The sequence below is a fragment of the Salvelinus namaycush genome, chromosome 20, assembly GCF_016432855.1.
Source record: "Salvelinus namaycush isolate Seneca chromosome 20, SaNama_1.0, whole genome shotgun sequence".
In the NCBI taxonomy this organism is placed as follows: domain Eukaryota; kingdom Metazoa; phylum Chordata; class Actinopteri; order Salmoniformes; family Salmonidae; genus Salvelinus; species Salvelinus namaycush.
The window spans coordinates 54,575,276-54,589,757 of record NC_052326.1 but is presented as its reverse complement, the minus strand read 5'-3'; the positions used below and the strand labels follow the sequence as shown (position 1 = coordinate 54,589,757).

Genomic DNA, 14,482 nt, shown 5'->3' with positions numbered 1-14,482 from the left:
TCCAACAAATACCACTTCCACCGCAGGTGCAGAACTGCGACATCGGCAGATGTGGTGGATCCAACGCAAAAAAAAAAACGTATATCTCTAGCTTAAACCGATAGAATTGGGATTTTTGTATTATGTTACTTAGAATGATGCACCAGGACAACAATCAACTCTAGGGATGTGGTAGAAAAATTACAAGATTGCTATAATACTGATTATGCATCGAAAAGCTTTGATGAGTACTCTCATCTTTGTGAGTGTGACTGAGTTGGGCCTCTGGGGCATGGGCGCTAGCAATTGATTTGTAATGGCTTGGTGATAAAACCTACAGCCTGCATTCCATAGAATGAGTTGGTGTTTGTGGCCCGAGATAGCCTGGAGGAGTAGAACATCTTCGTCTCTAATCATCTTTGTGTCTGAGAAACAACAGCCAGTGCACTTAACTCACAAGATGAACCCAAGATAGCCTGTTTGATGCCCCGAGCTGCCGGGGAGGGGTGGAACCAGCCATGACTAAGCATTTTTAGTGTCAGCTATATAAGAACCATGATTCCTCTGTAATGTTGGGCTCTCAACGATCACTGATGGGGTGGTCGTTGACCAGCTTCATTATTGCAAAAAAATATATATATATATACAATCGACAATAAAAATTGATTGTTTGAAGAAATAACAAAGTATCTCACTTAAAATAATTTTCCACGACAGGGTTTTTTAAAGTAAAGTCAAACTGAAAAACTATCCTGTCTTCTTATTTCTCCGTGTTAGCCTAGCGTCTGCTAAGTTTGTTAATGGTAACTACAAAGTCATAAAAATAATAATTTACATTAAGTTGGTCCTGGGTCAGTACATTGTAAATACATGTATATCCCTTGTAATAAAGTAGTTACATAGTTGGTTGTTAGATTACTTTACAACGTAACAAAGTACAATGAAACTAAAAGGGTTGTTCCTAAATGTCCTCCTGTCTCCTAATTTCTCCTCGTTAGCCTATTGTCGACAACGGTTGTTACATTATAAAGGGTGTACCCTAATAGGTAGGTCATTATAAAGGGTGTACCCTAATAGGTAGGTCATTATAAAGGGTGTACCCTAATAGGTAGGTCATGATTAAGGGTGTACCCTAATGGGTAGGTCATGATAAAGGGTGTACCCTAATAGGTAGGTCATTATAAAGGGTATACCGTACTAGGTTTCACTTTACATTAAGTTGCTTGCTCCTGGGTATTTACATGATAAAGTATATCCTATGAAACAAAATTGTTCTTACATTACACTTGATTGAGCCTTTGAGCCAGGTCTTAGCATGGAAAAAAACAAATTGAAAATGAGTAGACGTTAATATTAGTATTTTTTTTATTTCACCTTTATTTAACTAGGAAAGCCGGTTAAGAACAATGACGGCCTACCGCGGCCAATTGCGCGCCGCCCTATGGGACTCCCAATCACGGCCGGTTGTGAAACAGCCTGGAATCGAACCAGAGTGTCTGTAGTGACACCTCAAGCACTGAGATGCAGTGCCTTAGACCGCTGCTCCACTCAGGAGCCCGTTATTGACAGGGTGTGCATATCAATTGTTGTTACCAGGTCCTGGCCTATTTATTAACCATGTTGTTACCAGGTCCTAGCCTATTTATTAACCCTGGCGTTACCAGGTCCTAGCCTATTTATTAACCATGTTGTTACCAGGTCCTAGCCTATTTATTAACCCTGGCGTTACCAGGTCCTAGCCTATTTATTAACCCTGGCGTTACCAGGTCCTAGCCTATTTATTAACCCTGGCGTTACCAGGTCCTAGCCTATTTATTAACCCTGGCGTTACCAGGTCCTAGCCTATTTATTAACCCTGGCGTTACCAGGTCCTAGCCTATTTATTAACCCTGGCGTTACCAGGTCCTAGCCTATTTATTAACCATGGCGTTACCAGGTCCTAGCCTATTTATTAACCCTGGCGTTACCAGGTCCTGGCCTATTTATTAACCATGGCGTTACCAGGTCCTAGCCTATTTATTAACCATGGCGTTACCAGGTCCTAGCCTATTTATTAACCCTGGCGTTACCAGGTCCTGGCCTATTTATTAACCCTGGCGTTACCAGGTCCTGGCCTATTTATTAACCCTGGCGTTACCAGGTCCTAGCCTATTTATTAACCCTGGCGTTACCAGGTCCTAGCCTATTTATTAACCCTGGCGTTACCAGGTCCTGGCCTATTTATTAACCCTGGCGTTACCAGGTCCTGGCCTATTTATTAACCCTGGCGTTACCAGGTCCTAGCCTATTTATTAACCCTGGCGTTACCAGGTCCTAGCCTATTTATTAACCCTGGCGTTACCAGGTCCTAGCCTATTTATTAACCCTGGCGTTACCAGGTCCTAGCCTATTTATTAACCCTGGCGTTACCAGGTCCTAGCCTATTTATTAACCCTGGCGTTACCAGGTCCTAGCCTATTTATTAACCCTGGCGTTACCAGGTCCTAGCCTATTTATTAACCCTGGCGTTACCAGGTCCTAGCCTATTTCTTGTGGTCAGGGCTTTGTGATGGCCACTTCAATACCTTGACTTTGTTGTCCTTAAGCCATTTTTTAAACAACTTTGGAAGTACGCTTGGGGTCATTGTCCGTTTACAAGACCTATTTGCGATTAAGCTTTAACTTCCTGACTGATGTCTTGAGATGTTGCTTCAATATATCCAAATAATTTACTTTCCTCACGATGCCATTTATTTTGTGAACTGCACCAGTCCCTCCTGCAGCATAGCACCCCCACAACATGATGCTGCCACCCCTGTGCTTCACGGTTGGGATGGTGTTCTTCGGCTTGCAAGCCTCCCCCTTTTTCCTCAAAACATAACTATGGTCATTATGGCCAAACAGTTCTATATTTGTTTCATCAGACCAGAGGACATTTCTCCAAAAAGTACGATCTTTGTCCCCATGTGCAGTTGCAAACCGTAGTCTGGCTTTTTTATGGTGGTTTTGGAGCAGTGGCTTCTTCCTTGCTGAGCGGCCTTTCAGGTTTGTCGATTATAGGACTCGTTTTACTGTGGATATAGATACTTTTGTACCTGTTTCCTCCAGCATCTTCACAAGGTCCTTTGCTGTTCTGGGATTCATTTGCACTTTTTGCACCAAAGAACGTTCATCTCTAGGAGACAGAATGCGTCTCCTTCCTGAGCGGTATGACGGCTGTGTGGTCCCATGGTGTTTATACTTCTGTACTATTGTTTGTACAGATGAACGTGGTACCTTCAGGCGTTTGGAAGTTGCTCCCAAGGATGAACCAGACTTGTGGAGGTCTACAATTGTTTTTCTGAGGTCTTGGCTGATTTCTTTAGATTTTCCCACCATGTCAAGCAAAGAGGCACTGAGTTTGAAGGTAGGCCTTGAAATACATCCACAGGTACACCTCCAATTTACTCAAATGATGTCAATTATCCTATCAGAAGCTTCTAAAGCCATTACATAATTTTCTGGAATTTTCTAAGCTGTTTAAAGGCACAGCCAACTTAGTGTATGTAAACTTCTGACCCACTGGAACTGTGATACAGTGAATTATAAGTGAAATAATCTGTAGTAAACAATTGTTGGAAAAATTACTTGTGTCATGCGCAAAGTAGCTGTCCTAACCGACTTGCCAAAACTATAGTCTATTAACAAGAAATTTGAGGAGTGGTTGAAAAACGAGTTTTAATGACTCCAACTTAAGTGTATGTAAACTTCCGACTTCAACTGTACACGGAACAAGCTCATATGTTGGTTTACGTTATTAATACGGTGATTTTAAAATGTGTAATTACAAAACATTAGTTACATAGTGGAACTACAAAATGTGTAATAACACCAGTAGTTCCACACATGTGGAATAACCTTCAGGAAGTTAACGTGTAATAACGGATTCCACAACAACCCTATTTGCCTTGAGAGAGACAGCCAGTAAAACCTATGTAATTACTAATTTAACAGTTAGTACTGCGTTACATAGTAATAGGGTCAACTTTTTTTTAAACTCTTACTGTTAGTATCTCACTTCAGAAACAGTGGCTTTGTCATTCATGCTAATAAAGCTCATCTTAATCGGAGAGAGAACATGCTGTTTCAGGGGTTAGTTTCAAATAGCTGCTGATTACAACCTAGCTGGAGAGAGTTTTCACATTAGACTTGCACATGGGTACACACACACACGCACACACACACACACACACACACACACACACACACACTCCTTGTATTGCAGAGAGCGCGAGACAGAGAGCGCGAGACAGAGAGAACATGCTGTTCCAGGGGTTAGTTTCAATTAGCTGCTGATTACAACCTAGCTGGAGAGAGAGAGAGAGTGTTCACGTGGGACTTGCACTCATACACACCGGAAAACACAGGAACACAAACCCCTTGTATTGCATGAAGACAACATGGCATTGAAGGAGAGAGCCGATGATGATGAGTGATAATGAAAAGATAGCAGCACATTTCAAAAGTTCCTCTGAAAACTTCCTAATTAATTCAACACTATTACCCATCAACGTTCATTAGAGAACGGGTCTCCGTTGATGATCTGCTCTCCTGTGTGTGTGTGTGTGTGTGTGTGTGTGTGTGTGTGTGTGTGTGTGTGTGTGTGTGTGTGTGTGTGTGTGTGTACACGATGAGCAACAGCGAACATCCAGCAGAACACAGACGATAAACTCGTTCTGCCACTTTTTTGTTTACCCGACTATCTAGGTAACCCTCTACTGTCTAAGCTGACATATGGAATTGTTTTAATAAGGTCATACCATGGATCATTTAGCTATTTGATTTTGAATTTGAATACCCCTTGAAGCATCCAAAAAAACATTAAAACATTATTTGATGAAACATTGAATTTGGTCCTTCTGCTCTTAGCCAATAGAAACACATTGAATAACAGAGAGTCCTTACTGCTATTAGCCAATAGAAACACATTGAATAACAGAGAGTCCTTACTGCTCTTAGCCAATAGAAACACATTGAATAACAGACAGTCCTTACTGCTCTTAGCCAATAGAAACACATTGAATAACAGATAGTCCTTGCTGCTATTAGCCAATAGAAACACATTGAATAACAGATAGTCCTTACTGCTCTTAGCCAATAGAAACACATTGAATAACAGATAGTCCTTACTGCTATTAGCCAATAGAAACACATTGAATAACAGATAGTCCTTACTGATCTTAGCCAATAGAAACACATTGAATAACAGAGAGTCCTTACTGCTCTTAGCCAATAGAAACACATTGAATAACAGATTGTCCTTGCTGCTATTAGCCAATAGAAACACATTGAATAACAGAGAGTCCTTACTGCTATTAGCCAATAGAAACACATTGAATAACAGATTGTCCTTACTGCTATTAGCCAATAGAAACACATTGAATAACAGAGAGTCCTTACTGCTATTAGCCAATAGAAACACATTGAATAACAGATTGTCCTTACTGATCTTAGCCAATAGAAACACATTGAATAACAGACAGTCCTTACTGCTATTAGCCAATAGAAACACATTGAATAACAGAGAGTCCTTACTGCTATTAGCCAATAGAAACACATTGAATAACAGATTCACTACATAGAACAGATAGACCCCCCCAAAAAAATCTAAAGGAAGTTTGTTCTGAAGTGTCTGTCCTATATCTGAGAGCTAGAAGAAAGATCAGGGACATTTTTTTTGCTTTGTTTATGTATTTAACCCCTTATTTTTGGCACTAAACTACCTCCATATATACTTCCATAAAAAAATTTCCTCGAGCAGAACAACCAACATCATGTACGTGTTGGTGAGGAGACACTCACCTTTCCACAGAGGGGTCATATTGACGTATAGCTCAAACCGTACGGACGATTTAGTGAGAAGACGGATTTTCAGGATGTCTCATGGTCTGACAAACATCACTCTAGCTCAGCCACTTTTCAACGCAGACGCAGAAGCGTGAGAGACGGATGCAGTGGACTGAGACTTGGATTTAAAAGAAAAACATCCCTCTAGCTTAAACTGACAGATTCTGATGGGGATTTTTGTATTATGCTAATTTGATTTTCACGGGGCCGCGGATATCGACAATAGGGGGGGGGGGGGGGGTTAATGAATTCAGCAAGGCTACAGGAGCTCTTACCTTCCAATGTGAATTGCAAAAATCACTGAAGCCTTATATCTCCCTCTCTAACCTTAAGCATCAGCTGTCAGAGCAGCTTACTGACCACTGTACCTGTACACAGCCGATCTGTAAATAGCACACCCAACTACCTCATCCCCATATTATTACTTACCATCTTGCTCTTTTGCACCCCAGTATCTCTAATTGCACATCATCATCTGCACATCTCACTCCAGTGTTAATGCTAAATTGTAATTATTTTCACCTTTATGGCCTATTTATTGCCTTACCTTCCTACTCTTCAACATTTGCACACACTGTACATAGATGGTTCTATTGTGTTATACTGTACGTTTGTTTATTTGTAACTCTGTGGTGTTGTTTTTGTCGCACTGCTTTGATTTATCTTGGCCAGGTGGCAGTTGTAAATGAGAACTTGTTCTCAACTGGCCTACCTGGTTAAATAAAGGTGAAATAAAATACAAATAATTTTTTATTTTATTTTTAATCACTGCCTTCTGTGTTCGGGACCAGAGAATAATAGGATGACGTCATAACATTCTCTTTCCATGTCATTTCACTCCAGTAAGTTCTCAGGTCTGTGCTTTAGTCAGCCGGTAGAGACAACGGCCAAGTCCTTTCAGATGTATGTGAAGTGTACGGGTTAGAGGGTAGGGAGGGTTTCTGGACGTGGCCTTGGTCTGCATTCTACTCCTCCTTTTCAAACCGTGAAATATTTACCTTGTGAGCTGCGGAGACGACTTCCTCTTATGACATCACAATACCCCAAACAAACAGTTAATCCGCAAAATCATTCAATCAACCAATCACTTAACCAACAAACTAAATCCTGTGCCGTCTCACCTGAGCCAATCGTCTGAGCAGCAGTTCAGCGGAGGGGCGTGTCCAGTCGAGGAAAATCTGTGGGACGAGGGTGACTGTCATCTCTAGGACCCGCAGCAGGCTGACGGAAAGGTCGAAACACGTAGCGCACACCTTCAGCTGCCTTGTGTCCACAAAGTTACGCTCAGGACGTTCAGCTGCCTGCTGAATCTGAAGGGGAGATAAATAAGGTACTTTACAGCAGGCTTTCTCAATGACATCTACTACCCTAACACATTAAATTGTCTGTTACCATCTAGCTATTTGATTATCTATTTTAGAACACTTGGGGAGTATCAGAAACAATGTGTACAAATTATTTGATTTTGGCCTAAAAAACACCTAAATAAGACACAAATATATGGTAATCATATGCCCAATCAGGTAAGACATTTAAATTAGAAGGATTTAGGCCTATGGTTTGGAGAGACTGAAAGCTACTGTGAAGTTACATGAAAACGTCAAGGAAGATCGCAAGGTAATAAGTGTGTGTGTGTGTGTGTGTGTACACAAAATAATATATGCATTGCTTTCAAATGCGATTTTTGCCACGATCCCTTTAAATGTGTCCTGCAGGACCTCGTCGTACAGGGAAAGACACGCACAGTGCCTTCAGAAAGTGTTCACACATTTTGACGTGTTACCGCCTGAATTTAAAATGGCTAAAATGTTTAATTAATGGCCTACACACAATACACCATAATGTCAAACTGGAACTACGTATGTTAAAAATATTCCAAAACATGCATCCTGTTTGAAACAAGGCACTAAAGTAATACTGGGGGGAAAAAAATGGGGCAAAGCAATTCACTTTTTGTCCTGAATACAAAGTGTTACGTTTGGGGCAAATCCAATACATTACTGAGTACCACTCTCCATATTTTCAAGCATAGTGGTGCCTGCATCAGGTTATGGGTATGTTTGTATTCGTTTAGGACTGGGGAGTTTATCAGGATTAAAAAAAAAGAAACGTAATGGTGCTAAGCACTGGCAAAACCCTAGAGGAAAACCTGGTTCAGCCTGCTTTATACCAGACACTGGGAGCTACGCATGGCCTGTCTGCAACAAACTTCAAACACTGTATAAACTATCAACTTGGGTCCAGCCCAAGCTTGCTATAGCAAACTTGCAACATTGTATAAAATACTCTGGGATCTCAGAGTTTCTCCATGCCATTGAGCTCGGGACAGACACAGCTGGAGGCTATTTTACACAAGGGATAAGAGGTCATCAGGTAGGCCTATTTGACGTTTCCACTGGATCGGAGCATGACATGTTTCCCTTTCACGCTAAGTGGTTATCAAAAAAAGGGAGAGAGCTGGAAATATTTTCCAAAAGATTATCCAAAATTTCCACAAATTAAATTAACAAGGCACACATGTGAATTGAAAAACATTCCAAGTGACTACCTCATGAAGCGGGTTGAGAGAATGCCAAGAGTGTGCAAAGCTGTCATCAAGGCAAAGTGTGGCTACTTTGAAGAATCTCAAATATATTTTGATATGTTTAACACTTTCTTGTTTACTACATGATTCCATGTGTTTTATTTAATCGTTTTGATGTCTTCACTATTATTCTACAATGTAGAAAATAGTAAAAATAAAGAAAAACCCTTTGAATGAGTAGGTGTGTCCAAATGTTTGACTGGTACAGTACATTGAGGAACTATTGTCATTCTCAATGGATGTAAAAATACAGACTGTGTTTGCTTGCTGTTTGAGGTGAAGAAAACATTACATGGAGAAGCTCCACAGGTCATTAATGGTGGTGCGTTAATTAAGTCAATCAGAAATACTATCAGATCCCCAAATGGGCACATTTATATGCTTACATCTGCACACAGGCCTAGTAGCCAATAGGCCTATGTCCATGCATAATCAGGCCAGGTAGCCAATAGGCCTACTTCTATGCATAATCAAGCCAGGTAGCCAATAGACCTACGTCTATGCGTAATCAGGCCAGGTAGCCAATAGGCCTACTTCTATGCGTAATCAGGCCAGGTATCCAATAGGCCTACTTCTATGCGTAATCAGGCCAGGTAGCCAATAGGCCTACTTCTATGCGTAATCAGGCCAGGTAGCCAATAGACCTACTTCTATGCGTAATCAGGCCAGGTAGCCAATAGGCCTACTTCTATGCGTAATCAGGCCAGGTAGCCAATAGGCCTACTTCTATGCGTAATCAGGCCAGGTAGCCAATAGGCCTACTTCTATGCGTAATCAGGCCAGGTAGCCAATAGACCTACTTCTATGCGTAATCAGGCCAGGTAGCCAATAGGACTACTTCTATGCGTAATCAGGCCAGGTAGTCAATAGGACTACTTCTATGCGTAATCAGGCCAGGTAGTCAATAGGACTACTTCTATGCGTAATCAGGCCAGGTAGCCTATAGACCTACTTCTATGCGTAATCAGGCCAGGTAGCCAATAGACCTACTTCTATGCGTAATCAGGCCAGGTAGCCAATAGGCCTACTTCTATGCGTAATCAGGCCAGTTAGCCAATAGGCCTACTTCTATGCGTAATCAGGCCAGGTAGCCTATAGACCTACTTCTATGCGTAATCAGGCCAGGTAGCCAATAGGCCTACTTCTATGCGTAATCAGGCCAGGTAGCCAATAGGCCTACTTCTATGCGTAATCAGGCCAGGTAGCCAATAGGCCTACTTCTATGCGTAATCAGGCCAGGTAGCCAATAGGCCTACTTCTATGCGTAATCAGGCCAGGTAGCCTATAGACCTACTTCTATGCGTAATCAGGCCAGGTAGCCAATAGGCCTACTTCTATGCGTAATCAGGCCAGGTAGCCAATAGGCCTACTTCTATGCGTAATCAGGCCAGGTAGCCAATAGGCCTACTTCTATGCGTAATCAGGCCAGGTAGCCAATAGGCCTACTTCTATGCGTAATCAGGCCAGGTAGCCAATAGACCTACTTCTATGCGTAATCAGGCCAGGTAGCCAATAGGCCTACTTCTATGCGTAATCAGGCCAGGTAGCCAATAGGCCTACTTCTATGTGTAATCAGGCCAGGTAGCCAATAGACCTACTTCTATGCGTAATCAGGCCAGGTAGCCTATAGACCTACCTCTATGCGTAATCAGGCCAGGTAGCCAATAGGCCTACTTCTATGCGTAATCAGGCCAGGTAGCCTATAGACCTACCTCTATGCGTAATCAGGCCAGGTAGCCTATAGACCTACCTCTATGCGTAATCAGGCCAGGTAGCCAATAGGCCTACTTCTATGCGTGCGCATCCTTACTCAACATTGACAGAAGCTCTCCAAACAAAAAGACAACGACTAAATTGACGAAATTTGTAAATAGAAGGAAATAAAACTTGTGTAGCATAGGTTGTCCGCTCTTCCAAAAGTGCCCATTCAGACAAGAAAACAGACTGTAATAATAATAATAATAATAGTAATAATAATAATAATATATTGAATGCATTAACAGAAATGATCATAACATAACAAACATTGTAGATGAGAAATTATAGGAATTAACAGTAAATGTAGGCTACTACTGGTGATGCATGTAACGGTGAATTGATAGACACTAACAATCAAGGTAACTTCAATTCAAACAATGAAGTTATTAAACAATGAATGTGCACAAATTGGCAGGAGAGATTCGCATTGTGCATTTTAACCACACTCTCCTTCTTAGACTGTGTCCTCCACACGGCCTCCGCAATGGATTAGTTCACCGAGATGATCAGTTCACCGAGATGATCAGTTCACCGAGATGATCAGTTCACCGAGATGATCAGTTCACCGAGATGATCAGTTCACCGAGATGATCAGTTCACCGAGATGATCAGTTCACTGAGATGATTAGTTCACTGAGATGGGCTCGATTCAGACAAGTGTCTCGTGTGCCATTAAAAAGTAAATATATATTTGACTAAAAAAAGCTTGGTCGACCAAAAGCCTATCGACCAGTTGACTAATTCTAATTGGGGTCAGCCCTAGCAGGGAGTGATGTCGATTTCTATGCTTACCTCCTGGATCATGCCTATAAACTCTGAAAAGGCCCAGTTGAGCTGGTTGAGAACAGAATTGAGGAAGGAGGCGGCCATGTCTTTATCCAGAGAGAGCAGCTCCGCCATGTGTCTCTGCAGCAGGAGGGACGGGCACGGCTCTGTAACGACCAATCAGAGAGGAGAATACTGTCACACAACCAATTAGAGGAGAGAACACTGCAGGTTTCACACCAGGACCACGTTCAGTTGGGCCAAAGACCCTTTGGTACGGAACACCATGGCAAAACGTTTTGAAACTAAAAAAATACATTAAAAATAAGTGTTTGTCTTCTCTGTTTTAATCAGTTTTATTCACAAGTCCCAGCAGCAGATTATACAGCCCTGACTGTAACTAATAGCATGACGCTGTGCAGAGTGGGGTTGATATGACTGTATACAGACTGATCAAAGACACACATATCCCTGCATGATACTAATGACATACGAACCATAACAGATTTTACATCATGACACGTTCTATTCAGATTGGATAAAGAGATGCACTGGACCACAATGGGTGAAGCAGGACGTGTCCGAGGCTGAAGCAGGACGTGCCCGAGGCTGAGGCAGGACGTGCCCGAGGCTGAAGCAGGACGTGTCCGAGGCTGAAGCAGGACGTGTCCGAGGCTGAAGCAGGACGTGCCCGAGGCTGAAGCAGGACGGGCCCGAGGCTGAAGCAGGACGGGCCCGAGGCTGAAGCAGGACGTGTCCGAGGCTGAAGCAGGACGTGTCCGAGGCTGAGGCAGGACGTGCCAGCGGCTGAAGCAGGACGTGCCAGCGGCTGAAGCAGGACGTGCCAGCGGCTGAGGCAGGACGTGCCCGAGGCTGAGGCAGGACGTGCCCGAGGCTGAGGCAGGACGTGCCCGAGGCAGGACGTGTCCGAGGCTGAAGGACGTGTCCGAGGCTGAAGCAGGACGTGCCAGCGGCTGAAGTAGGACGTGCCCGAGGCTGAGGCAGGACGTGTCCGAGGCTGAAGCAGGACGTGTCCGAGGCTGAAGCAGGACGTGTCCGAGGCTGAAGCAGGACGTGCCCGAGGCTGAAGCAGGACGTGCCCGAGGCTGAGGCAGGACGTGCCCGAGGCTGAGGCAGGACGTGCCCGAATGCTCTTCCATTACAATTACCAGGCGACAAATCCAAAGTAACATGCTCGCTAGATGTCTGGTGGTACAAGTATGAAAGAAAACAAATAGCATTTGTATTTCGGCTATGTGCTCAGAAGCAGTTTTTTGAGACAACATCCATTCATCCATCTCCTCATCCACACAGTACTAGAGCTATCATCAATTACTGCAGCCATCTCCTCATCCACGGTACTAGAGCTATCATCAATTACTGCAGCCATCTCCTCATCCACGGTACTAGAGCTATCATCAATTACTGCAGCCATCTCCTCATCCACACAGTACTAGAGCTATCATCAATTACTGCAGCCATCTCCTCATCCACACAGTACTAGAGCTATCATCAATTACTGCAGCCATCTCCTCATCCACACAGTACTAGAGCTATCATCAATTACTACAGCCATCTCCTCATCCACACAGTACTAGAGCTATCATCAATTACTACAGCCATCTCCTCATCCACACAGTACTAGAGCTATCATCAATTACTGCAGCCATCTCCTCATCCACACAGTACTAGAGCTATCATCAATTACTACAGCCATCTCCTCATCCACACAGTACTAGAGCTATCATCAATTACTGCAGCCATCTCCTCATCCACAGTACTAGAGCTATCATCAATTACTACAGCCATCTCCTCATCCACACAGTACTAGAGCTATCATCAATTACTGCAGCCATCTCCTCATCCACACAGTACTAGAGCTATCATCAATTACTGCAGCCATCTCCTCATCCACACAGTACTAGAGCTATCATCAATTACTGCAGCCATCTCCTCATCCACACAGTACTAGAGCTATCATCAATTACTGCAGCCATCTCCTCATCCACACAGTACTAGAGCTATCATCAATTACTGCAGCCATCTCCTCATCCACACAGTACTAGAGCTATCATCAATTACTGCAGCCATCTCCTCATCCACGGTACTAGAGCTATCATCAATTACTGCAGCCATCTCCTCATCCACACAGTACTAGAGCTATCATCAATTACTACAGCCATCTCCAGGGTATTGTGCTCCTCAGAGGATGAAAGAAAGGAGGGAGGGACCTCATCCCCTTCATCCCCGCACTGTAGAGGACCTCTCATCCCCTCCTTCCCCGCACTGTAGAGGACCTCTCATCCCCTCCTTCCCCGCACTGTAGAGGACCTCTCATCCCCTCCTTCCCCGCACTGTAGAGGACCTCTCATCCCCTCCTTCCCCGCACTGTAGAGGACCTCTCATCCCCTCCTTCCCCGCACTGTAGAGGACCTCTCATCCCCTCCTTCCCCGCACTGTAGAGGACCTCTCATCCCCTCCTTCCCTGCACTGTGGAGGATAGGCTGTAAATGTAACACCTCATCACACAGAGGGAGAGAGTGACAGAGAGAAAAATCCACATCCCACATGACAACAGCATTGTAACGACGCTCTTGGAGGACAAGGGATTATCAATAAACCTCGTCAAGCGTACCAACCAATCATTGAGCAGGACAGTGTTGTCGCTCTTTAAGGAGAGATAACCTTTAGATTTAATTAACTTCACACAATAATATTCTGTACGCTGTGTGGCTGCACACTGAGCCCACTGGCCTACAGAGACTAGCTAGGGGATGTACTGGGCAGCAGGGGAGAGTTATAGGACAGACAGAGGACAGCAGTGTGAAGGGGATATACTGGGCAGCAGGGAGAGTTATAGGACAGACAGAGGACAGCAGCGTGACGGGGATGTACTGGGCAGCAGGGAGAGTTATAGGACAGAGGACAGCAGCGTGACGGGGATGTACTGGGCAGCAGGGAGAGTTATAGGACAGAGGACAGCAGCGTGAAGGGGATATACTGGGCAGCAGGGAGAGTTATAGGACAGACAGAGGACAGCAGCGTGAAGGGGATATACTGGGCAGCAGGGAGAGTTATAGGACAGACAGAGGACAGCAGCGTGAAGGGGACGTACTGGGCAGCAGGGAGAGTTATAGGACAGACAGAGGACAGCAGTGTGAAGGGGATATACTGGGCAGCAGGGAGAGTTATAGGACAGACAGAGGACAGCAGCGTGAAGGGGATATACTGGGCAGCATGGAGAGTTATAGGACAGACAGAGGACAGCAGCGTGAAGGGGATATACTGGGCAGCAGGGGAGAGTTATAGGACAGACAGAGGACAGCAGTGTGAAGGGGATATACTGGGCAGCAGGGAGAGTTATAGGACAGACAGAGGACAGCAGCGTGAAGGGGATATACTGGGCAGCAGGGAGAGTTATAGGACAGACAGAGGACAGCAGTGTGAAGGGGATATACTGGGCAGCAGGGAGAGTTATAGGACAGACAGAGGACAGCAGTGTGAAGGGGATATACTGGGCAGCAGGGGAGA

General features: G+C 44.0%; 1 protein-coding gene across 1 annotated transcript in view; it reads right to left on the bottom strand.

Annotated features, from left to right (window-relative positions):
- LOC120065512 (E3 ubiquitin-protein ligase RNF123) overlaps positions 1–14,482 on the bottom strand; it is a 283,067-nt gene that overhangs the window by 154,897 nt on the left and 113,688 nt on the right. The window contains exons 31-32 of the mRNA XM_039016569.1: positions 10,979–11,118; positions 6,966–7,154 (exon numbers count right to left, since the gene is read on the bottom strand). Of these exons, the coding sequence (XP_038872497.1) occupies positions 6,966–7,154; positions 10,979–11,118 (329 nt within the window). The remainder of the gene's footprint in view (positions 1–6,965; positions 7,155–10,978; positions 11,119–14,482) is intronic.